This window comes from Micromesistius poutassou, assembly GCF_964030765.1.
Source record: "Micromesistius poutassou genome assembly, chromosome: 24".
In the NCBI taxonomy this organism is placed as follows: domain Eukaryota; kingdom Metazoa; phylum Chordata; class Actinopteri; order Gadiformes; family Gadidae; genus Micromesistius; species Micromesistius poutassou.
Window position 1 is genome coordinate 7506606 of NC_140294.1, and position 26470 is coordinate 7533075.

Sequence of the window (26470 nt, forward strand, 5' to 3'; positions counted from 1 at the left end):
AATGTTAAAAGATTCCAAACGTGAATCAAATGAGTTACAAAGTTTAGTAACTGGTTAATACTTTTCATGGGAGAGCATCTAGCGAGGGCACCTTCTGCTCGCTGTGACTTTCTAACTACCCTCCAATCGACCCCACACACACGTAACCCCCAATGTATCCATGCGAGCTCCGCACTCAATCAGCTAGTACCATTACAACACTGATTCAATGTCTTTTGAATCAGTTTGAATTAATCTAGTGTTCAGAGTTATTTATTGAAACAAATAATCCATAAAGAATAACATAGGTCTGTGTATAAATGTAGAAACTGAACTGGAATGTATAATATAAAACCTATTTTCTATGTTATCTCAGTATGCACAGTATGAAGGGTATTTAGTGTGTGTTTATGTCAACATGTAAGTGCTTTAATGCCAAAATAATTTTAAAAAAAACTTCTTCCCCCTTAAATGATCATTTCAATAATCGGAGAAAAATTATTATAAATACAAATCCTAACTTCCAGATGGTTCTTGTTTTTCAGAAGGAGGCAGGAGAGAGCAGACTCCCCTGGACCCAGCTGTGTCTCCATGAAGAGTGACCGCTCTATGAATCATCCTCTTACCTTTAAAGATGGACGCCCCTCCAGAGAGGAGAGGTCGGAGTTTCAAAAAGACTATGAAAACAGACCTGTTGGTAGTGTCAGGAAGTCAGGAAAAATACAATAGTGTGTGTGTGTGTGTGTGTGTGTGTGTGTGTGTGTGTGTGTGTATGTGTGTGTTCTTCACAGACACCAGGAGAGGTCAAAGGTTACCAGTGCTCAGTCTGTACAGCAGCATCAAACAGAGCTGATCAAGGTGTGTGAATGTCCACCAAGACATTTGACTTTAGCTCTACATGAACATTAAGAAAGCATCTCTTGTGGAGCTAATAGTCTCCAGGCTTCCCTCTTCAGACCAGCGGGGCGTGAATCCAGGACAGATGCTTCTGATGTCCTCAGTGAGTTCAGAGTAAAGTTCTCTGTGATGTTTGTTCTGTTCCAGAGGGCTGAGGAGAACGCACACGCTTTTCTAGACAAGGAGCTGAAGAAGCTATGGAGGGTTCACTTCCCAGATTACCCACAATGCTCAGAGAGTCAGAGGGAGGAGGAGGAGGTGGATGATAAGAACAAGGAGCAGAGGAGGCGCGCCATAGAGGGAGTGGTAGACATCACAAAGCTCTGCCTGATGGAGATGAACCAGGAGGAACTGGCTGACACACTGTGGGGCGGTAAGAAACTCTTATTTAGAAGACAGAGACAATTATTTCAAAGGGCAGAAGAGACTCTTATCTCCAAAACAGAGAACAAATGCTAATTAGGGACCGAGCCAAACATGGCAAGGTCCCTATTGAAACCCTCATGATTATTCTTCTTCTTATTATTATTTTTAGGCCACTTCGACTGCATTTTTCCCCCCCTGAATTTTTTTTGGTGCAATTGTGGGGACTGGTGAAAAATTTTATATTCTAGCCCTCAAATTCACATTCGCCCCTAGGTGGCGCTATAGCAACTGTTCAAAAGTGCAAACTTTGCACAAGCAGCACGCGTCACCGGTTTGACCTACACTCATGAAACTTTGCACACACATGCATATCCTCATGATGAACAAAAAAGTCTCTTGAACTGAACACTTCCGGTAGCCATATTTTCCGCCATTTTGAATTTAGTTAAAAACAGTAAATTCCCCAAGGATCCCAGGTTTTTCGACTTTGACAAAAATCCTTTGGCACATATCATATATGGCCCATTATCTTCAATCTGACTTAAGGAATAGTCTGTACAATAAAGTTTAGAGCACCAATGAGTTCTAAAAGGGGTGTGGTTGAAACCTCGAAAATAGTTAATTGCTCATATCAACGTCAAGTTGGACGCCTATGATGTTGGCCCCAATGCAAAAGTTGTTCAGAATCAAATTCTGAACAAGATAAAGTCAACATATTTTCAAATGGGGCGTGGCATAGAAATGGGCGTGGCCTGACACTAAAATCGCCACAGTTCATAGACGCAATGTTTGATTTGAGCGGGACCCACTCAGTGGCCGTTAGGTACCGAAGTTCTAACTGCTCAATTAAAATTAAGTCGATTAAAAAAACAACATGGCCGCCACAGGCTCTGGTGTCAGGGTAAATCACTGTGCGGAGACCGTAATAGTTATGAATATGAAATTCACAGGACACGTGTAGACTGGTGCCGGTAGCTCACATACCAAAAATCGTGTTTCTCATGTGTGTAGCGCCCCCTACAGAAACTTTAAAATGCAGCCCCTACGTCACGTTTCACCAATATGTATGAAACTCGGTAGGCACGTACAAGGTCACAATACCTACAGAAAAGCCTCTTGGACCCATGCCCCAAAACCCACCGGAAGTCGGAAATTTTAATTTTTCTATTTTCACTCTCGGCGGCCTTTTTGAATTGTTTTCACTTTTTGGCCTTGTATTTGAATGAACTCCTCCTAGGGAATTTATCGGATCTGCTTCAAAATTGGTCAGTACAGTCATGAAGTGGTGCTGAACCAAAATCGTGCTATTTGTGACTGTACGTTGAAGGGCGTGTCCGTGGCGTGCCGTCAAAGTTGGCCATTTTTGAATTCCGTCGCCTTGTATTTGAACTAACTCCTCCTAGGGAATTTATCGGATCTGCTTCAAAATTGGTCAGTACAGTCATGAAGTGGTGCTGAAACAAAATCGTGCTATTTGTGACTGTACGTTGAAGGGCATGGCCGTGGCATGCCGTCAAAGTTGGCCGCTTTGAATGGAATTTTTTCACTTTTTCGCCTTGTATTTGAACTAACTCCTCCTAGGGAATTTATCGAATCTGCTTCAAAATTGGTCAGTACAGTCATGAAGTGGTGCTGAAACAAAATCGTGCTATTTGTGACTGTACATTGAAGGGCATGGCCTTGGCGTGCTGTCAAAGTTGGCCATTTTGAATGGAATTCTTTCACTTTTTCGCCTTGTATTTCAACTAACTACTCCTAGGGAATTTATCGGATCATTGATGTAGGGTTAATGAACATGTAATTCAGTTAAATGTGGTCTTACATGTTAATGTCAAAACAATCAGTAGGACACCACAGGGCACCTCTGCTTCTACAGATTACATAAATTCGCGAATTTTTTTTAAAACTGTGCTTTTTTAAAACTGCGCGCAGTGATGAACGGGACATCGTACCAACTTGCGGCTGCGTCACGTGCGGTCCTAACATGTGCACATCTTGCCAGCCCACATGTTACGACGGCACGTGACGCGGCCGCAAGCCGGTACGAGGTCCCGTTCATCACTGCGCGCAGTTTTAATTCAGTATGAGACTCTTATTTGTTCTGCTCAGATTAAATGACATATCTTGAGATATCTATAGATATCTATATATCTATATTATATATATATTTATTTCTAACTTTCATGTTAAAATGGTTTTATCCAGATGTGAAGGTTTATTGTTGGGGTATCAGGTTAAAGAATGTTAAACATCATCATCACCAGCACCAAATCATCCGACCACATCACCCCCGTTCTCATCCAACTACACTGGCTCCCTGTCCAACACCAGGTTGACCTTAAAGGTCCCATGGCATGAAAATGTCACTTTATGAGGTTTTCTAACATTAATATGAGTTCCCGTAGCCTGCCTATGGTCCCCCAGTGGCTAGAAATGACGATAGGTGTAAAGCAAGCCCTGGGTTTCCTGCTCTGCCTTTGAGAAAATGAAAGCTCAGACAGGCTGATTTGGAATTTTCCCCGTATGTCGTCATAAGGGGCCAGGTTACCGCCCCTTTCTCTGCTTTGCCCGCCCAGAGAATTTGGTCCGCCCATGAGACAATGAGCTAGGACCGTGCAAGCGCCACATGTGTGTGAATACACACACTGTAACGCAAGGGTTGTACACTTCTTTGTTATTTGGATAACCGTTCTGCTGTTGGTGTTATGGAGCATAACACGCAACATAATAACGCAAGCTTGCGTAAAGCTCCCATTTGGTGAAAAGACTAAAATGCGTCGAGTTCTCTGACGTCTCTGGTACTTCCACAACGAGACTCGTAGTGGGGGTTATCTCGGCCATGGTTGAGAAGGAATTGGGGGAAAGGAACTTTCCCCCAATTCCTGCTGAAGAGAGTTTTGGAAAATACACCAACAGAACTTTTTTTAATTTTTTTTTTAACAAAGCATAGTAGGCAATGTCTTTGTGCGCATAGAATCTCCCTGCTTCTGAAATGCGTGAACATCTCTGCCCAGCACTCGTCCGCTGGTTTTCCATCAGAATTCCACTGTGCGACCATCCCTGGAGCGTATGCCCACACACATTGTTGAAATCATATGCTGAATGCTTTATTCTTTCTATGTGTTTTTTAGTTAATGATCAGGCTATAGTAAGACCATGTTAGCTATGTAATCGCTGGTGGTTGGTGCCGGTGTGAACCGGGACATTTTAGCATCCCGACAGGCTTTTGTTGGGCCCAGGGACACGCAACTCAAAATCGGGACTGTCCCGGCACACGGGGACGTCTGGTCACCCTAGGCTAATTGCAATTGGCCGCATGAGCCAATACTTTTCAGAATCGCGCGGCAGAGGTCAGACTGCCAACACTGCCCTCTGAGCTTTAAGACGATGCGCCCTCGCCACATCCGTCAGTTTTTGTGAATGGGTGTTTGTCATGGCAGAATCTGCGCTTGTAGTAGCATAGTCTTACTAAAGTTAACTTTAGTAATCTTTAGGAGTTAATCCAGCATTTGCATATTATTAGCCTATTAACAACACAATGTAGGCATGTCTATTCAAATAGCCTACAACCTTAAATAACCAATTAAGCTTATCAGTGACTTTATTCATCTAGTTATAGAAAATAATGCCTTCATCTGTTAACAATGCTTTTGTTTATTAACAATGAAAGTCGCTCATCATAAAGACTAGTGGAAAAAACCCTGAGTGGACCTTTCGGCTATAGGCCTGCAAGATTAACCCACTTTAACATTTTGTTTATTTCAAATAAAAATATGTTTGGGGGCGGGCCTGCGTGTGTACGTGAAGTGAGCTGAAGGTAGTGGGGGCACATCAGCCAGAGCAGTGTGTGTGTGTGTGTGTGTGTGTGTGTGTGTGTGTGTGTGTGCTGCCTGCTGCTCTGAACCAGCTCTGAACGTAACAGATGCTACTGATTGTGTCACAGGAAGAAGGATAGCACAGTCGTTTGTCTTATTTGATCTGACGTGTCAGTGTTGTGTTTTGGCTACCAAAAACCGCCGATCTGATCCTAAACCAGCTTTGGCGGTAAACTGCCCAAGCTGGCAACCCTGGCCACACCCCCACCCTCCACCTTGCCCGCCTCTCTCCTCCTCATTAGAATTTAAAGCTACAGACACAGAAACGGCATGTGGAAAGCTCATTGTGGGACTGGCTCGTAGTGGCTGTCATTCTGCACCAAGGCTGAATTTGGGGAAAGAGACTTTGGATACAGTATAGGGGACTGCTAAGACCTATATAAAAGTATCCAAAAAGTGGCATGCCATGGGACCTTTAAAACCTTCTGCTCACCTACAAAGCCCTCTAGTCTAGTAATTTTATGCCAAAATGGGGGTCAACCTAGAACAAATTGCAACAGAAGCAAACCCAACTGATTTTGTATCCTAAATATGTCCTGAGTAAGGAAAAAAAAGACCAGAAGAATCCCATTAGGGGAAAGTTTCGAAAAACACTCAAATATATCCTATTCATACGCCTATTCATTATTTTTCTCACGTGAATAGGGTAAAAACTTTAACATTTAGATATCACCATGAAAATGACTGAGTTGATTACTTACATCAAGACAAACAAATGTATTACACGTTTTTGGTTGCTTGTTGCCATGGGCATACAGTGCATAATCGAATTATGTATGTGCTAATTTGCATAAACACAACAACAGATCTAAACATTGGGTACAGCCAGGTGAAAAAGTCTTGTAGAATCTTGATGAAATCTTACAGTAAAAGACTATAGAGGCAAACAAATGTCACCACCGGGGGCAGAGATTCAGTCATTCATTCAAGGTCCTCTAATTAATTATTAGAGGATTATAATTAATTAATTAATTAATGCTCATGGGAAGCCTAAATGGGTTCCATTCAGACCTTATCATTAAGAAGAGATTTAAGAATTTTAAGAAGAGATTTAAGAAGAGATTCAACAAGGCTTTACCCAATGTTTAGATCTGTTGTGGTATTTATGCAAATTAGCACATACATAATTAGATTATGCACCGTTTGCCCATGGTAACAAACAATTAAAAAAAACTTTCATACATTTTTTGTTTGTAATCAACTCAGTAATTTATCTAAAGGTTAACATTTTTACCCTAGTCACGTGAGAAAAATAATAAATAGGCGTATGAATAGGCTATATTTGGGTTTTTAGAAACCTTCCCCTAATGGGATCCGTCAGGGCTTTTTTTTCCTTACTCAGGACATATTGAAGATACAAAATCTGTTGAGTTTTCTTCTGTTGTGATTTGTTTGACCTTTTTTCATTAAATGACTGGATAATTTGGATAATTTAACAGGAAATATTGACCTGTTTCCACTGATGCCACCATCCGCTAACTGATTTCTTCTGTTGTTTTTCTCATTTAGGATCTGCTGCTGTTGAGTGCCAACATGAAATCAAGTCTCATTTGAAGAAGAAGCTCAACAATGTGTTTGAGGGAATCGCTAAAGCAGGACATTCAACACCTCTGAATGAGTTCTTCACAGAGATCTTCATCACAGAGAGAGGCAGTGGAGAGGTCAACCAGGAACATGAGGTCAGACTGATTGAAACAGCTTCCAGGAAACCAGTCAAGGAGGAAACACCAATCAAATGTGGAGACATCTTTACACCCCTACCTGGACAAGATAAACCAATCAGGACAATTATGACAACTGGAGTGGCCGGCATTGGTAAAACCATCTTAACACACAAGTTCACTCTGGACTGGGCTGAAGGCAAATCCAATAACGACATACACTTCACATTTCTCCTCACTTTCAGAGAGCTGAATTTACTGAAAGACAAAGAGTTTAGCTTGGTGGAACTTCTTAATCACTTCTTTATTGAGACCAAAGAAGCAGGAATCTGCAGATTTGATCGGTTCCAAGTGGTCTTCATCTTGGATGGACTGGATGAGTGTCGACTTCCTCTGAACTTCCAGTACACCCCGATCTGGACTGATGTCACAAAGTCCACCAAGGTGGACGTTCTGCTGACAAACCTCATCAGGGGCGACCTGCTTCCCTCCGCTCGTATCTGGATAACCACACGCCCTGCGGCAGCCAATCAGATCCCTGCTGAGTGTGTTGACATGGTGACAGAGGTGAGAGGGTTCAACGACCTACAGAAGGAGGAGTACTTCAGGAAGAGATTCAGAGAGGAGACATTGGCCAACACAATCATCTCCCACGTCAAGAAATCACGAAGCCTCCACATCATGTGTCACATCCCAGTCTTCTGTTGGATCACTGCTACAGTTCTGGAGGACTGCTTCAAAACATCCCAGAAAAGAGAGACGCCCAAGACCGTGACTCAGATGTACAGCCACTTCCTGAGGGTTCAGTCCACACAGGGGGACAGTAAGTATCATGGCAGAGCTGAAACAGATCCACACTGGAGTTCAGAGAGCAAGGAGATCATTGTTTCTTTGGGAAAACTTGCTTTTAGCCAGCTGGAGAAAGGCAACCTGATCTTCTACGAGGCAGACCTGGAAGCGTGTGACATCAATATCACAGCAGCCTCAGTGTACTCAGGAGTGTTCACCCAGATCTTTAAAGAGGAGTGTGGGCTGTACCAGGACAAGGTGTTCTGCTTTGTCCATCTGAGCCTCCAGGAGTTTCTGGCTGCCCTTTATGTCTTTAAGCACTTCATAGACATTGGGGTCAATCTGCTCTCAGAACCACCAACCTCCAGGAAAGATGAACGCCTCCTCTACCAGAGTGCTGTGGACAAGGCCTTACAGAGTGAGAACGGACACCTGGACTTGTTCCTCCGCTTCCTCCTGGGCCTCTCTCTGAAGACCAATCAGATTATCCTACGAGGTCTGCTGGAAAAGACAGGAAGTGGCTCAAAGACCAATAAGAAAACAGTGTCTTACATCAAGAAGAAGATAGATGGAGATCTCTCTCCAGAGAGAAGCATCAATCTGTTCCACTGTCTGAATGAGCTGAACGACCGTTCTCTAGTGGAGGAGATCCAACAGTCCCTGACATCAGGAAGTCTCTCCACAGAATCTCTCTCTCCTGCTCAGTGGTCAGCTCTGGTCTTCATCTTACTGTCATCAGAAGAGGAGCTGGACGTGTTTGACCTGAAGAAATACTCTGCTTCAGAGGAGGGTCTTCTGAGGCTGCTGCCAGTGGTCAAAGCCTCCAAAACATCTCTGTAAGTTCACTAATAACATGTATTACAATACACACAACACTATATACATAAAATTTAATATAATATATATATTATATTATATACTAGAATATAAAAGGTATGATAAAATACAAATCGTATCTGTACGTTCACTAATAACATGTATTACAATACACACAAGATAATATACATAAAACTAGAAAATAAAAGTTATAATAACCTAGAAAACATCTCTGTATGTTCAGTGATAATGTATTATATTATGCACAACACAAAATAATTAATACTATGATATAAAAGCAGTAACGATTTGTTTATTTAACAAACTCCTCAATCATAACAATCCTAAAAAATAAATGATAATAACTAACAGTTATTCGCCGAAGGAAAAGTGAATAGTGTTCACGGATTCACTATTCACAGAGCCTGAGGTGAATCATTGTTTTATATGAACTACACGTGAACACTCCAAAAATAAACAAGATTACACTTTATTACTTTTAGGGGAAGACAGAAGGGGGAGAGGGGGGAGGGACAGAGGGGGGGAGGGACAGAGGGGGGAGAGGGACGGAGACGGAGGGGGGAGAGGGACAGAGGGGGGAGAGGGACGGAGGGGGGAGAGGGACAGAGGGGGAGTACACACAACGAAAACATACATAATAGTAGAATATAAAAGTTATGATAATATAGAAAACATCTTTTGAGGTTAACTTATAACATCTCAATATACACAACGTCATATTGTGTAACCAGGGTGAAAAGTCAAACTCAAAAACTCTATTTATTATGAAATAATAATTAAAGAATGAATAATAATTGTTTATCAATAATTAAATGCACCTGTATTTAAATATGTTGCTATAAGTATAAAATAGTATAAAAATAGTTATTGATGAGGTTACATGCATAAATATACGTTCATTATTAATAAAAGGTGACCCACTATTTTAAAACGTTTAACCTTGTTCAGTAGTTTGGTTATATGGACGCTTTGGGTTTAACCAATAGGATGCGTTGATACAGAGACTTCAGGGTCATCTGGGGGAAAGGTGAGAGGTCACGAGTGAGAGAGGGAGGAGACAAAGGAGGAGAGGACTTTATTCTCTGTAGAGATCGCCCAGCTAAATGATATTTAAACATTTACTTATTATTTGTAACCAGTAGCGGCGCCAAATAATTATGATTGGGGAGCTACGGGGGGCTAGATTGTTTATAGCAGGGGCTAATACATTTGAACTATTCACAGAGCCTGAGGTGAATCATTGTTTTATATAAACTACACGTGAACACTCCAAAAATAAACAAGATTACACTTTTTGCCGGGATTTTTTTGTTTTTATGAGCGGTTTATTCGTTTTTATTAGCGTGACGCGATGACCGTTACGCGCTCCCCAATATCCCGAGTTTGAGATCTCAATCTCGGGATATGGTCCAATATCCAGAGATAGCGAACCAATCAAATTGCTCCATCTGAGGAGGTTCACGTGTAGCATATACTCCATTTAAATATCCAATGTTTTAAACATTAGTTCAACTTAAAACACTTTTCTAATAAAGATGAAGACAATAACTTAATTAGGTTAAAAGTAAAAGTTACAGATTATTAAATTAACATTTATGGATTGAATGTAGTTCAATTAATAAAACATCTCTAATTAAAGTTTTCAACACGTCCTTTTATGTTAACAGTAAAAGATGTAAGATATTTTAATCCCAGTTCCTAACATGTTGTGTTTATTGTGTGTGAAGGCTGGATGGCTGTGATCTGTCAGAGACATGCTGTGAAGCTCTGGCCTCAGTTCTCAGCTCCAACTCCTCTAGTCTGAGAGAGCTGGACCTGAGTACCAATGATCTGCAGGATTCAGGAGTGAAGCTGCTCTCTGCTGGACTGGGGAGTCCACACTGTACACTGGAAACTCTCAGGTCAGTTTTACTCAATGGTCAAACACTTACAGAGGGGGCACTGGGTGAAAAGTGGGATTTCCGTCCCCTTGCACGCCCGGAAATTCCTGCAAACCAGACCAATTTTCGGCAGTAAACGACAATTTCCACGTCGCGTCACTTCACGTTTCCGACGGCCACATATCGTCGTATACGGACTCTCTCGCGGAGGCGTTAATGGCCCTGATTAGCATATGAATAGCAGCGAAACCGCGCTAGCCAGACGGATTCTCACCCAGGATTGGATGTAAACAAAACGGAAAATCATTTGTGATTGGCTGGCACCCTGGGCCGTTCTTTGCCCTGCCTAAAATTCTTCCCCAGCATTGGATGAAAAGCCTAGTTTTTAAACAGGAAACTCATTCGTGATTGGTTGACAGACATGTCACTCTAGGTCAGCCAGGGTCATTGTACATTTAACCCACACCCCCAACCCACATAAATGTAACCAGCCCCACTCCTCCTATATCCAATAATATTAATTTTAATATTATTAATAATAAATTAATTATTAATATTTAAATTAATAATTATAATTGTAATTATGTTGTATATTATGACCATCAAGGACATGAATAAATTTACCAGGAGGAAAGGAAAATTTGCCAGGAACATGTTTATTCATAGAAAGATATAAACTTCATCCCTAGGGGAAATTCAGGGTCCAAGTAGCTTAGACACAGATACATCATACATAACATACACATACAACAAGCAGGATTGCAGAAAGGAAATTTCTGGAATACAATCAACAAATAAGAATAAAGATACTATACACTAGACAATAAGGATTAAGAAACTAAGAAATATACTAAGTAACAGACAACAGACAAACAAGTTCCACATTAATGTGCTGAGGCTGTATGATAATGGTGACAGGGCAGGGACTAACCCTGTGGTACAGGAGATCTGGTATGATTTGTTGAGGTGCAAGTAAGGCAAGACAGTGCAATTTTAAGTCAGTAGACCAGCATTAAATAATAAAAACTAAAAATGGGTAGCAGCACAGAGATGTATTGTAAACCAGTGTGTGTTAAGGTGCAAAAGGTAAGGCAAGACAGTGCAAGTATGAGTTAGGAGACCAGCATTTGATATTAAATATGGGCTAACTAGAGTAGTTATGTTTACCTATTAGGGGAGGCCTGTGGCAACGTAGCGATGGATTGAAGATATCGACAATAGATAAATAAATATGGCCAATAAAGTGCACAATGTACAATGTAAACATTGGAAGAAAAAATAACAGTCAATAACATGCAATACTAGAGTTTAAAGTGAATTTAGTCCAGGCTGTTGGAGGGAGGGAGAGGCATTGCATGAGGGCTAACATAGCCAGTAGACATTGTAATTAGTGAGGTAAAAAAAACTGCAATTTTGCACAGAGCTCGGTGAGCCCCTTGCTGCGGTAGGACGGAGTCCGTACTATCCATCCCGACACCCCGCCAACGATGCCATCTTCCTCTTCCGACATCATATCTATGGTGGCGCTCTCCCAAAGGTCTCTCTCATCCTCAGCTAAAACACTGTCTTGCTTCCAGCAGCTGTAAAACAATAAAATAAAGACAATCAGTACTGCACGATGCAATGCGTATGGACAAAACACATCTATTAATGCACCTGAGAAATACTCATTCAGGGTAGAAAAAAACAATGATGGTGCAATGTAATGGTTAACTCATAGCTATAGCAACAGCAACACCTTCTAGTCTATATTGTGATGTGGTATTGACACATCACTAACTGTTGAAAGTTAACAGTGAGCCACTGGCTGGTAGCTTATTTATTGTACTGTCCAATTCAGATTTTTACCGGCATTTGGCCGGTGCTAATTTTAAACCCTGCTCACATTAACCAAAAACAGATCTTATCTAGTCTTACCCTCTTTCTTCTCGATCGACTCCGAGCTGAACTCTTTACAGCTTCCGCATGTACTGCAAGGTCTGGTTGCCTGTATCTGCAAGTCCTGCGTACCGTCTCATAATATGTCTTGCAGGCAGCTGGGAAACAATTAAATGAGAGTGGAATGAATAGAAAAAAAAACTTAAGTCACAGTAAAAATTGAACAAGGAAGGAGAAAACAGTTCTGCAGTAAGTTACTTACACAATGTCGTCAGAATCAGCATGTTGTAAATCTGAACATGCAGACAACGCTCTGAGCAAATGTGTAGTCACAGACTCGTTATGAGGAGAGGACAGTCTGCGAAAACAAAATTAACGGTTAAGGTCGGCATCTGAATAAAATACCCCTGACTAATCACTCATACGGCACATAAATCGCTTATTTTAACCCATCTACAAGGCTAGGGTGTAATAAGGTTCTTAACATTTTAAACGAGGAAATGGTAACATACAATGGCGCCACAATTTTTAATTCAAGACCCATCCGATAAGTCTATCGATGAAAGTGAATCTCAAAATCAACGTATTCAGGATCAGATGCATACTCCACCATTTTAGCCAACTCCCATCATCTTTCCCCATGTAGGACAAGCGCACTGTCCTCCCTCCGTCCAAACATTCCAAACATTCTGGCGCCATGTTAAAGCGACCTCCTGCTGAGCTCGGAACGCTACTATGGTCATTTTTAACATATCTAAATCCGATTTACCACCGGAATTCCCCTTTCACGTATCTAGATGAGTACAGCAGAATGAAAGCATTATTGTTTAAATCTTACCCTTGCTCTGGGTTGTAGGGCATATGATTTGTCTCGGCGTTATGAAGTCGACGCACAGCTGCCTGTAAATCACAAGACCAAAACAAACAATTTAATAAAGCAACTTACACTGGTTCTGCTCATGGGTTATTTTACAAGGCTACTTTTAGCTGTTTGGGCTAGGCAGGCTACTTAAAAAAACGCTTTACTTTAAGGCTACTTTTAGCAGAGCTAGCTAGGTAGCTAGCAATCACTGAACATAATCTTACCGCGATCTTCGGACGGTGTACCCGCCTTCTCTTCTTAGAGTTAGCGGTAGTGCTGGAGTCTTCCGTACAGACCCTTTCTCCAAAATGCTGCCATCCGATCCTCCATGGACTGCATCCTTGATTGCGTTATTTTTAATTCAGCAGACATGCCCGAGATTGCGTTCAACAGCCGCTTCTCTGTGTTCTGCCGACTGGCTGTAGCACTAAGGTTTGCGTCGAGGGTTCGCATGCTGAGGAGTTCCAGGAGATAATCCGTAAAAAAGACGGCGACTAGTCATAGTAGCAGCTAGAGATCAAAAGTCAAAACCACATGAAACGTGAGAGTACAAGAACTCGTTTTAAAAGTACTCTTGGCCATGTCCTCGCACGTGATTGGACAAAGGGACCTTTGTGGCAAAGCCTGATTAAAACTAATTGTTGAAATGAATTGTTTTGTGTGTCTTTTTAACATAACATTGGCCATTGCTGATGACATACACTACCGTCCAAAAGTTTGGGGTCACCGGTTCATTTCTGCATTGAATTCCATTATATATCAGCTTCATGAAATAATCAACTGGAATGCTCTAGTGAGTTAAAAGTGATCCTGTCTCGGCGGCCTTTCCTGGACTAAAAATATCATAACACACCATTGAACGATCGTGATTCGTTTGAACGAGAACGAGGGAGGAGCCGAGTCTGACCGACTCAGTGACTGAGAATCATGATTCACCGCTACCGGAAATGCGAACGAACGAACGAACGACTCTTCTTGGCGAACTGACCGACGTGAACTGATTCATTCAAACGAATCATGAAATCCACCACTAGTGAGAAGGGGAAAGGGGAGGGGGGGGGACAGTTCACCTCTGGGTCTCCATAACGGACAAGGGGGGGACGGGGGTCCACTGTTAGGGGATTGAAATCCTTATTGCAGCCTGCAGGGTTATGTGATCAACATACGGAGGAACGCGGTCGCTGAGCTGCCCCAACATGAGACGTTAAACTCAGCTAGAACCGCCGCCCACCACGTCCACCATCATCCAAAACGTGATGTCAACAGACCAACAATAGTCTGAAAGCCTACAGAGACTATAGATAGTTAATGTGACGATCACGTTATTAAAAATAGACTTGGAGCAATGATTTACAAACTATCTTTTTGGGAGCATGCTTTTGCAAGTAGTTCACCGCCCCACCTGCCCATATGGACGGCCCGGTACAGAGCAACACTCTAATGGAATGAGTGGCTCAAGTCAGGCACACCTCGAATTTCTTGCAATTGAGAGGGGGGGGGGGGGGGGGCGCTCGGAGGGGGTCTCACCCGGGGTGTAATTCAATGTAGAACCGCCACTGCCTACCATCCATCTGTGTCCATTCATGTGAACAGATTCACTCACTTTAAAAAGGTTTAAGTTAATGTTTTGAATGCATAGGGGGCAGTGCTTCATTTGAGCCGGAACACGCCGGAACATGTTCCAGCACCTCCTGGGTCACTGAAAAATGAATCGCCTAAATGAAAAAAAACTATTACTGTTTGTGTGTTGAATGTGGTTTTCTGTCTAGTTAGTCTTTATTCCCCGTTGAAGTTCCACTAAAATCTAGTGTTTGCATTTTAGGTTTGAGGTGAAAGATGGTAAAGAATGTGCACCCCTTTACCCTTTAGTTGTTTTTTACTCTACTCTAAAACTTTACAGTTTTAATGATCAAACAGTTAAGTTCCACATCAGAGGACGTTGAAAAGATTTACCTCCAGAAAAGTAATAGTTCCCACACGTGTGTGTGTGTGTGTGTGTGTGTGTGTGTGTGTGTGTGTGTAGGTTGTCTGGCTGCCTGGTCACACAGGAAGGCTGTGCTTCTCTGGCCTCAGCTCTGAGCTCCAACCCCTCCCATCTGAGAGAGCTGGACCTGAGTACCAATGATCTGCAGGATTCAGGAGTGAAGCTGCTCTCTGCTGGACTGGGGAGTCCACACTGTACACTGGAAACTCTCAGGTCAGTTTTACTCAACGGTCAAACACTTACAGAGGGGGGAGGGACAGAGGGTGGGATGACACATGTGCACGAGTACACAAGAAAAAAAAAATCATCCTTGCTGCGAAGCGGTTTTCTATTTAAGCAATAGATCACGACAGGCTGTGAAATGTTCTCATTATACCACAGTTAAGGGGCGTTGTCCGTCCCTCCGCTGCACGTCGGGACGGACAACGCCCCTTAACTGTGGTGTAATGAGAACATTTCACTGACTGAAGTGATCTATTGCTTTTATAAAACGGTTACGTAAGTATGGCGAAATGAAAGTCATAGACACCCTCAATTTTGAAAAAGCGAGCTTCATAGCTCGGTTCGCCGGCAATTTAGCCTACTATCGAGTTCACTCACCGTGTGCCTATTGCTTTACAACATTTCCACCCTCTCCATCAATCAACATATTTTTAGGATTCAGTGAACTATGCTATTGCTTTTATATATAAATAAACAACAGTTCAAGTTAGGAAACAAGTTAGGCGCGGAGTGATACTGAACTCTATAAACTGAACGGGTGTCATAGCTGTGTGTATACGCTCATTATACAACAGTTGGGAACCAATCAGATCACTTGATTTAAGCCACCCGTTTTCTATTATCTCTCATATCACTGTGGGGGGAGTTGGCATATTGGCGCCCCCTCCGGCTGCAGGCGCCCTGCTCGCTGAGAAGGTGCCGTCAGAGAAGCTGTATGAGAAGTAGTGGTGGCTCGTTCACGAACAAATCAGTTTGAACGAACGACTCTTTAAAACAAACAAACCAACCTGATTCACCGCTTTCGTTCGTCGTCGTTCGTCTCGTTCGTTCTCCGAGACTCGACTCCCAGCTCCACCCACTAGTCGCTGAGTCGCGCTGAGTCGCCGTTCGTTCACTGACTGTGTTTAGCGGTGAAGACTCGAGGACTGAGAAGTCACGAGAGTCAGCCGGGCAACAACATCCCGATTCTAACCATGAAGCGCTCCTCTGCTAAAAGGAACGTAGTTAATGTTGTGTTGATTGATGACCGTTTGCACCATTGCACGATCGTGATTCGTTTGAGAATGAGAACGAGGGAGGAGCTGAGTCTGACCGACTCAGTGACTGAGAATCATGATTCACCGCTACCGGAAACGCAAACGAACGAACGAACGACTCTTCTTGGCGAACTGACCGACGCGAACTGATTCATTCAAACGAATCATGAAATCCACCACTAGTGAGAAGGGGAAAGGGGAGGGGGGGGGACAGTTCACCTCTGGGTCTCCATAACGGACAAGGGGGGGACGGGGGTCCACTGTTAGGGGATTGAAATCCTTATTGCAGCCTGCAGGGTTATGTGATCAACATACGGAGGAACGCGGTCGCTGAGCTGCCCCAACATGAGACGTTAAACTCAGCTAGAACCGCCGCCCACCACGTCCACCATCATCCAAAACGTGATGTCAACAGACCAACAATAGTCTGAAAGCCTACAGAGACTATAGATAGTTAATGTGACGATCACATTATTAAAAATAGACTTGGAGCAATGATTTACAAACTATCTTTTTGGGAGCATGCTTTTGCAAGTAGTTCGCCGCCCCACCTGCCCATATGGACGGCCCGGTACAGAGCAACACTCTAATGGAATGAGTGGCTCAAGTCAGGCACACCTCGAATTTCTTGCAATTGAGAGGGGGGGGGGGGGGGGGGGGGGGCGCTCGGAGGGGGTCTCGCCCGGGGTGTAATTCAATGTAGAACCGCCACTGCCTACCATCCATCTGTGTCCATTCATGTGAACAGATTCACTCACTTTAAAAAGGTTTAAGTTAATGTTTTGAATGCATAGGGGGCAGTGCTTCATTTGAGCCGGAACACGCCGGAACATGTTCCAGCACCTCCTGGGTCACTGAAAAATGAATCGCCTAAATGAAAAAAAACAATTACTGTTGGTGTGTTGAGTGTGGTTTTCTGACTAGTTAGTCTTTATTCCCCGTTGAAGTTCCACTAAAATCTAGTGTTTGCATTTTAGGTTTGAGGTGAAAGATGGTAAAGAATGTGCACCCCTTTACCCTTTAGTTGTTTTTTACTCTACTCTAAAACTTTACAGTTTTAATGATCAAACAGTTAAGTTCCACATCAGAGGACGTTGAAAAGATTTACCTCCAGAAAAGTAATAGTTCCCACACGTGTGTGTGTGTGTGTGTGTGTGTGTGTGTGTGTGTGTGTGTGTGTGTGTGTGTGTGTGTGTGTGTGTGTGTGTGTGTGTGCAGGTTGTCTGGCTGCCTGGTCACACAGGAAGGCTGTGCTTCTCTGGCCTCAGCTCTGAGCTCCAACCCCTCCCATCTGAGAGAGCTGGACCTGAGGTACAATCACCCAGGAGACTCTGGAGCTGCGCTGCTCTCTGCTGGACTGGAGGATCCACGCTGGAGACTGGACACTCTCAGGTATGGAGAGGACAGCTCACCACTCAGGGACAAAGTCTCCTACAGGGATTCAAGCCGCTGCTAGATGAAGCGGTTTGAAAAGGCAGCTGTCACTCATGTTGTGTAGAACGTGATGAGACAGCAGATGATGAAGGTGAATGTTTCAACATGCTGCTCTCACTTTGTTTCCCCCCCAGTGTGGAGCACGGTGGAGTGTGGAGGCTGAAACCAGCTCTAAAGAAGTGTAAGTGTCTGTTTGATTCATCACAACACACACTCACTATTGGGATGGAAAGTCCATCCACACAGCAGGAGGTGACGTCCGCTCATTCACATGTGGACTTGTGTATCCGTATGTGTAGCTATGTTTGCCTGTGTTGATGTGTGTCTAGTATGTTTGTGTAGGTGTGTGTACGTATGTGTACATGTCTATGTACTGTATGTATGGACCAGGTCTATGGTACCAACAGTTAGTTTCCAGCCTGTATGTGAGCTCAGCTGGTTCAGTCTGTTGTTTACACAGGTGGATCACAATGGATGTGTATTGGAACCTTTCAAAGTCGAATATCTTGAAAAGTATGTAGACTATAGCTTAGATATTACAGAGGATTAATCAGCTCATTGTGGTGAACGTTTTGATGTATAATATGTGTATGTCGTGTAAATATTGCGGGAGTAGATTCAGTGTGTACATTTTTCATTGTTTTGACTGGGACAAAACTGGGACACACACATGGGATTTACATTTACGTTTAACTTAAAACAGCTTATAAACAATATGCACTACTATTTCTAAAGCTATAGCACACTAGTCCACTATAGTAGCTATCATCTGATATGATTTAGTCTTTCTATGTTCATTTTTGTAGAGAAGATGAACGTGAAACAGGAAGAACAGTACTAGTGATGATGATGATGATGATGATGATGATGATTATGTGTGCAGAAGGGTTCAGTAACTCATCATGTCTTGTTCTCCATCAGATGTCATCAGATCTGACATGGGGATCGAAGGAGAGGGTGGGGTCCAGGATAACACCAAGATTGCGTGCCAGGGGGGAGGGAGTGATGGTCAAGGCGTATATATTGAGAGTGGATTTGGTGCCTATGAGAAGGAGCTCTGTTTTGTAGAAAGTTGTGGGTCAGCCATGTTTTTATTGTAGAGATGCAGGTTTCGATGTGGGTGAGGGGAGGGTTTTGGGTGGTTTTGGTACTGATGTACATCTGAGTGTCATCTGCGTAACAGTGGAAGTCGAGATTGAGTTTGCGGATGATGTGACCAAGGGGGAAGAGGTAGCAGATGAAAAGAAGGGGGCCGAGGACTGAGCCCTGAGGGACCCCCTGCGGTACAGGAGAGAGGGTGGACGTGTGGCCAGAGAGGGAGACGAACTGTTGCTTGTCGGTGAGGTAGGAGGTGAGCCAGTCGAGTGCGGTGCCCTCAACACCCTGTTGGCGCAGCCTTTTGAGGAGGATGGAATGGTGTACAGTATCAAAGGCTGCGCTGAGGTCTAGGAAAAGCAGGATGTTGAGGGCACCGCAGTCTGCAGAGGTGAGGAGATCGTTGATTACTTTTACAAGGGCAGTTTCGGTGCTGTGAAGCGGGCGGAAGCCAGACTGGAGGGGTTCATAGAGGTTGTTTGACTGGAGGGGTTCATAGAGGTTGTTTGACTGGAGGGGTTCATAGAGGTTGTTTGACTGGAGGGGTTCATAGAGGTTGTTTGACTGGAGGGGTTCATAGAGGTTGTTTGACTGGAGGGGTTCATAGAGGTTGTTTGACCGGAGGTGGGTGTGGAGTTGGGCGGCGACAATGCGTTCCAGAGTTTTGGAGAGGAACGGCAGGTTGGAGATGGGGCGGTAGTTGGAGAGGTTGGCTGGATCAAGGGTGGGCTTTTTGAGGATGGGGGTGATGGAGGCAAGTTTGTAGACAGAGGGAACATGACCAAGGGATAGGGACTGATTGAAGAGGGTGGTGAGGTGGGGGGTGAGGAGAGGGAGGCAAGCCTTGGTTAGAGTCGTTGGGAGGGGGTCGAGAGAGCAGGTGGTTGTCTTGGACGCAGTGATGATGTCCAAAATGTGGGAGGAGTCAACAGGGGAGAAGGCAGTGAAAGAAGGGGGGGGTGGGTGGTCAGGGAGGGGGGGGGGATAGGAATGGTGGGGGTGGAGGAGTTACTAACAGCGGCAGTCAGGGAGCTGTTGATTTGGGAGATTTTATGGTTAAAGGCGAGGAGGAAAGAGTTACAGAGGTCAGGTGAGGAGGGTGGATTAATGTCCGGCGGCTGGAGCAGTTTGTTGACGGTGGAGAACAGGATGCGGGGGTTCCGGTTGGTGCTGTTGATGAGGGTGGAGAAGTGGGCGGATTTAGCAGCATGGAGAGTGTCACGGAAGGAGGAGATGTGATGTTTGTAGGCTTCGGCGTGAACGGTGAGGCGGGTTCGCTTGCATAACCGCTCAAGTTGGCGGCCAGTCTGTTTCATGGTGCGGAGTTCCGGGGTGTACCAGGGGGCGGAGTTAGTGAATGAGACAGAGGAAGTCTTCCAGGGGGAAAGGGAGTCAAGGGAGTCAGAAAGGATGGAGTTGAGCATGATGGCATAGTCGTCAGGGGAAGAGGGGGCAGAGTCAGGGGGGAAGGCAGAGGAGCTGGGAGAGTGAGAGTGGGTTGACTGATTTGATGTTGCGGTAGGAAATGGAGCGCTTTTTGGGATTATGGGGTGAGGGTAGAGGAGCGGAGAAGAGGATGCAGAGATGATCAGAGAGTGGGAAGGGGAGAGGATGGGGGTTAGATACGGGTAGGGAGGCGGAGCAGACTATGTGGAGGATATGGCCTTTGGTATGGGTGGGGAAGTCAATGTGTTTGGTGAGGTGGAAACAGGCGAGAAGGGAGAGGAAGTCAGATGTCAGTGGGGCGGTCGGCTTGTCCGTGTGGATGTTGAAGTCACCGGTAACTAGGAGGCGGGAAGAGAGAGAGGACGCAATGGTGAGGAGTTCAGACAGTTCAGAGAGGAAAGATGGGCGTGGCTTCAGAGGACGGTAGATTAGAACAGTGGTGACAGAGTTGGGGAGGGAGAAGGCAAGGTGTTCAAAGAATGAGATAGATGGGAGGTTGAGGTTCAGTTCAGTGATGGACAGGGATTGTTTATGAAGAACGGCAACGCCTCCCCCTCGGCCAGAGAGGCGGGGTTTGGCGATGTAACTGTAATTGGAAGGAGTGGCTTGATTGAGAGCGTAGAAGTCCAGGGGCTGTTGCCATGTTTCACAGAGGAGGAGCAGATCCATGTTATTGTCCAGTAGCAGTTCAGATATAACGGGTGATTTGTTGGAGAGGGAGCGACAGTTCAGCAGTGCGAGGGAGATGGATGGGGGGGCAGGGGAGGGGGAACGGAGGTTAGTGAGGTTGGCAGTACGGCAGGTGGGGGTGACGGGGGGGCGAGAGTTAGTCCAGAGTGAGGGGATGGGTGAGCCATGGGGGAGGTGTTGGTTGCGAGAGGGGCCAGAACCTGGACGGATGTAGCGGCGTCGGCGGAGGATTCCGGCTGTGCTGGCTGCAGGGGCAGCAGCAGCAGAGAGACGATGGTTATTGTTGAGGCGGTGAAGGTCAGCGGCGGTGTAGCTGAGTGGGCCAGAAGTTGGTGGAGTAGAGGAGAGAGTCCTAAGAGTCTGGAGTAGCAGGAGTGATAATCCAAGGTGGAGACGAGACATGACGGCGGATGAAAGAAGGCCGGGTAGTATATTGGTGGTGGCTAGTAGCTGATTGGCTAGAAGCAGGGAGGCAGTGAGTTGTGTGTTGTTGTGTAAGACTTGCGTGGATTTCTGACTAAAACTTTGCGGACGCCAAAATCTGGAAAGCTGATGCTCACAAAAAAATCTGGATGTATCAATCCTTGCGTAAGCACGATTTCACACAGATTCTCTTTGTACATCCCAATTAACGTGAAATTGAGCGCACATGCACGAGCCCGTCTCTCCACCCATTTCCATCTCCACCCATCTCCTCCCTCATTTAATATGCTAATTAGTATAAATAAACCTGCAGTAGTGCGCTCGTTAGGAGAAAGGAGAAAATGGAGAAAGGAAGAAAAAATAACTTTAGTGAATGCGAGGTGGAGGTGCTGATTTCTGAGGTAGAGGCCAGAAATAAGATCTTGTTTGGCTCTCTTTCCTCCGGAATCAGCACCAAAAGCAAAAAACTGGCGTGAGAAAACGTTGCCGGGTCGATCAATGAGGTTGGGGCCGAAAGCCGAACTGTGGCTGACATTTAAAAAAGTGGTCGGACAACGTCCACTATTGTAGTCCACTATTGTAGTCCACTATTGTAGTCCACTATTGTAGTCCACTATTGTAGTCCACTGTTGTAGTCCACTGTTGTAGTCCATGAGGGAGAGAGAGAGGCCGTTTCTCAATTTGCGTTCTCGTCTGTACTTGTGTACTTTGCGTTCTCGTGAAACGTCATCAGTCGTAGCCCAAGTACTGTTCCAATTCCAAGTACGCATCAAGTCAAGTACAGTCGTAAAACCCGTGTGTGTTCTCCATGCGTTCTTAAACTGGCCGTTCCACCGAGGACGCATCGGAGGTGACTTGTGTGGACTTGGACCGTTAAATATCCCAGGATGCATTTCGCATTCCCATGTTTTAAAATATTAGTATGTAAGCTATAATAATAGGCAATATATAGGAACATTTGACATATAACAAAAATGTAGGCCTATTCATTCAAAATATTGACATACTATTTTAAAATTAAAGAGGCTGGGGTTTTGTTTAATATAATTTGTTTTTATTGTATAAGTCGCTGATAGAGGAAACCCAACACAACGGCAACGAAAATCTTGGTCGGATCCATCCGATCGTGTGTGTGTGTGTGTGTGTGTGTGTGTGTGTGTGTGTGTGTGTGTGTGTGTGTGTGTGTGTGTGTGTGTGTGTGTGTGTGTGTGTGTGTGTGTGTGTGTGTGTGTGTGTTCTAATCAGTAATTTCTCGCTCATTCGTTATTATTATTATATCAATAGTCTACTCTCCAACTACATAGCCAGTTAGGCACGCGCATCTGTACCCTACATATAAAAAGTTGTGTGAATAGCTTATACACACGATAAGCATATCTTTTCATTTATATTCATTAAAAATATTGACATACTATTTTAAAATGAAAGAGGCTGGGGTTTAGTTTTATATCATTAGTTTAAATTGTTCAGTAGTGTATGCCTACATGAGGCCGTAAAGCAGTTAACAGAGCTGAGGTGGTGACGTCACAGGTGCGTACTCGCGTCCTCGGAAGTCTGTACTTGGAAGTCTGGACTTGCCAAGTACGTACTTCCAAGTCCGCGAGTCCGTAGTTTGCGTACTTGGTACTGAGAAACGGCCAGAGACTAACAAAGACCACACTACCCTCCACCACGTGACTTTAACCAGACTCCTCCAGAGTGCTGTGATGTCCACTGATTGCTCAACGAGCAACAGCTGAGGCAAACGGCTAGAGTGAGACCAACTGAGAACGAATCTGGAGTGAAACTAAAACTGTGATTCTGAAAAAAGTATAAATGATATCGAAATTCTGATTAAATACTATCGAAGATACAAATGTGTAGATTTGTTTAATAGTTTGAGTGATGGTAAACGGTTGAATTTTGACCAAGTTATGATGTATGAAGTGTTGAAGAGGGGGGGTGTGTGTGTGTGTGTGTGTGTGTGTGTGTGTGTGTGTGTGTGTGTGTGTGTGTGTGTGTGTGTGTGTGTGTGTGTGTGTGTGTGTGTGTGTGTGTGTGTGCCTGAGCGTCCTCGGATTTAGCATCCTAGCATATCTAAGATGTCAATGCTTCCAGCAGTACTAGTGATGATGATGATGATGATGAAGATGCAGAAGGGTTCAGTAGCTCATCATGTCTTGTTCTCCGTCAGATGCCTGTGAACTCACACTGGACCCAAACACAGCCAACAGACGACTCTCTCTGTCTGAGGACAACAGAAAGGTGACGTGGGTCAGAGAGGACCAGTCGTATCCGGATCACCCAGAGAGATTTGACCCCTGGTACCAGGTGTTGTGTAGAGAGGCTCTGACTGGCCGCTGTTACTGGGAGGTAGAGAGGAAAGGACCTGTTGGTATAGCAGTGACATACAGAGGAATCACAAGGAGAGGACTGGGTGGTGACAGCCAGCTTGGAGAGAACAACGAGTCCTGGAGGCTTGATTGTGGTGATGATGGTTACTCTGCCTGGTACAACGGTGGACAGACAGCCATACGTCTCCCCCCCGCTGGCTCTACCAGAGTAGGAGTGTATCTGGACCGGCCTGCTGGCACTCTGTCCTTCTACAGAGTGTCCCCAGGTGGAGGAGGGTCCTCAGACACACTGACACACATCCACACCTTCAGGACCTCCTTCACCCAGGAGGACCTCCTCCCTGGGTTTAGGGTAGGGTGGGACGGGACCGGGTCAGCGTCTCTGTGTGAGTTATAGTCTCTCTCTCTCTCTCTCTCTCTCTCTCTCTCTCTCTCTCTCTCTCTCTCTCTCTCTCTCTCTCTCTCGGGCCGGGGCCCCGTTTAGGTTAAATGTGTGTGTGTGCACACACACACATTTAACCAGTTAAATGAACCCACGGTTCAAGTGCATGTGTGTGTGTGTACACACACACACACACAAACGTGTGCGCACACACACACACTGCTTTTGCGTCAGTGTCTCTAGGGCAGTTATAGTCTCTCGCTCTCTCTCTTTTACTCTCTCTGTCTCTCTCTTTTTTTCTCCCTCGGTCTCTTTCTCTCGCATCTTTCCCTCCCCCCCGTCTCCCCCTCCTCCCCCCCGTCTCCCTCTCCCCCTCCTCCCCCCCGTCTCCCCCTCCTCCCCCCGTCTCCCTCTCCCCCTCCTCCCCCATCTCCCCCTCCTCCCCCCCGTCTCCCCCTCCTCCTCCCCCCGTCTCCCTCTCCCCCCGGCTCTCTCTCCCCGTCTTCCTCCCCCTCATCTCCCTCTCCAACTCCTCCTCGTCTCCCTCCCCCCTCCCCCTCCTCCCCCCCGTCTCTCCCTCCCCCCCGTCTCCCCCTTCTCCTCCCCCCCGTCTCCCCCTCCTCCTCCCCCCCGTCTCCCCCTTCTCCTCCCCCCCGTCTCCCCTCCCTCTCCTTTTTATGGGGCTTCCTAAAAGTTGATGATGATGAATCATGAAAGGAAGAGACTTTAAGGATCTCCCATAGGGTTCGCTAAGCAGCTTTTATTAAGATCTCATTTTTAATTTGAAATGTATATTAAATACCTATTGATGGTAAATCACATGTTTTTTTTATGCAACTATATATTTGTAATTTTCAGACATAAACATGTTTGTTCTATGGACTATGATATCATCATTGTTGTCCTAATCAGATTTTATATTTCATTCATAATAACCAAGAGGTCTATGGGATAATGCTGCATGTTGTAAATGACTTTAAACTGAATCTTGATTCCTTTTGTTCTGTTGGGAACCAAACGGCCGCAGAACATGTTCAGTTATTAAAGATACGTGCACACCTGTTTATGATTAGTAAAGTCTGCAGCTTCTATTGTTTCAGTCCTTGTGTTTATTGTGTACATGTAAGGGACCATTTTTCTGTTGTATTTGTTCATGAAGCATAATGATAATAAACAACTCAGTGGATCAACTGAATGTTCTCGTGTGTTCAGCCCATCATCATTCTCCTTTTATTACTAAATAATGTTACATAAGAGCCTTAAGAATAATAATATATTAATCAGAAAAGATAAATAAAACAACAAATGTTTTAGTCTCTTTCTGCCCCCCCCCCCCCCCCCCACCACGGTAACACCCCCCCCCCCCACCACGGTAACCCCCCCCCACGGTAACACCCCCCCCACCTCACCACGGTAACCCCCCCCCCCCCACGGTAACACCCCCCCCCCCCCCCCACCTCACCACGGTAACACCCCCCCCAAGATAAACCCCCCCCCCTCACCACGGTAACCCCCCCCCACCTCACCACGTTAACCCCCCCCCCACCCCGGTAACACCCCCCCCCCACGGTAACACCCCCCCCCCCTCACCACGGTATCACCCCCCCCCCCCCCCCCCCCACCTCACCACGGTAACACCCCCCCCAAGATAAACCCCCCCCCCTCACCACGGTATCACCCCCCCCCACCTCACCACGGTAACACCCCCCCCCCCCCCCCACCACGGTAACCCCCCCCCCATCATTCCCACCCCCCCTGAGTGCAGGACCACCTTGGCTGTTCTACCGTCTGCTTAAGGTCGGTAAAGTGTTCTTATGATGCTCCTGCCGCTGTGCAGGCTCTCTTTGGTCATGGTTATAATATTTATATTGTGGAGCCCACGGGTTTAAGTTACGTTTCTTGTTTGTGTCACAGATCTGGTAGTGCGCCATGCAGCCAAGCAGGATCAGCACCTTGGAGAGTTCTATTTATTTTGGTTTTGGAGTGCGGCCTTCACTGAGTCAATGTGTGTGTGTGTGTTCTTCAACTTGAAGTTATTTATTGTCACGTTTAGTAAAAGTTCTTTATTTTTACATTAAGTTCAAATTGTTACGTTAGGCTGTTAGGCTGTCGATAACGCGTCCCGTTATTGTTACGTTAGGCTTTAGTCCGGCGTCAATAATAAATGGTCTTGATCATAAATAAACCTCCATTCCGTGTGTGTGTGATCTGTCCGTTGCTGAATAAGGTTCTATAGCTGCTTTGGCATGTTGGTGGTCAACATGTCTGTAGTGTAAAACGTTCTAAAACTGGTGTCAAATGTTGCTGGCCGTATTACTACGTAAACCATGAATGTTGCGCATCATTTATTATGACGTCATTATATATACTTTCTCTCAGCAACCCCAACTCAAACTGACT

General features: G+C 45.0%; 1 protein-coding gene across 1 annotated transcript; it reads left to right on the forward strand.

The window, feature by feature from the left end:
* Window positions 1–875: 875 nt before the first annotated feature.
* LOC311369810 (NLR family CARD domain-containing protein 3-like) lies at window positions 876–24467 on the forward strand. The gene is made up of 7 exons (XM_084487998.1): window positions 876–1249; window positions 6627–8383; window positions 10136–10305; window positions 15048–15221; window positions 17486–17659; window positions 17836–17882; window positions 23529–24467. Exons 1-7 carry the CDS (start codon window positions 1006–1008, stop codon window positions 24083–24085), a joined length of 3123 nt encoding a protein of 1040 aa, XP_084344124.1. The 5' UTR covers window positions 876–1005; the 3' UTR covers window positions 24086–24467.
* The last annotated feature ends 2003 nt before the right edge of the window (window positions 24468–26470 follow it).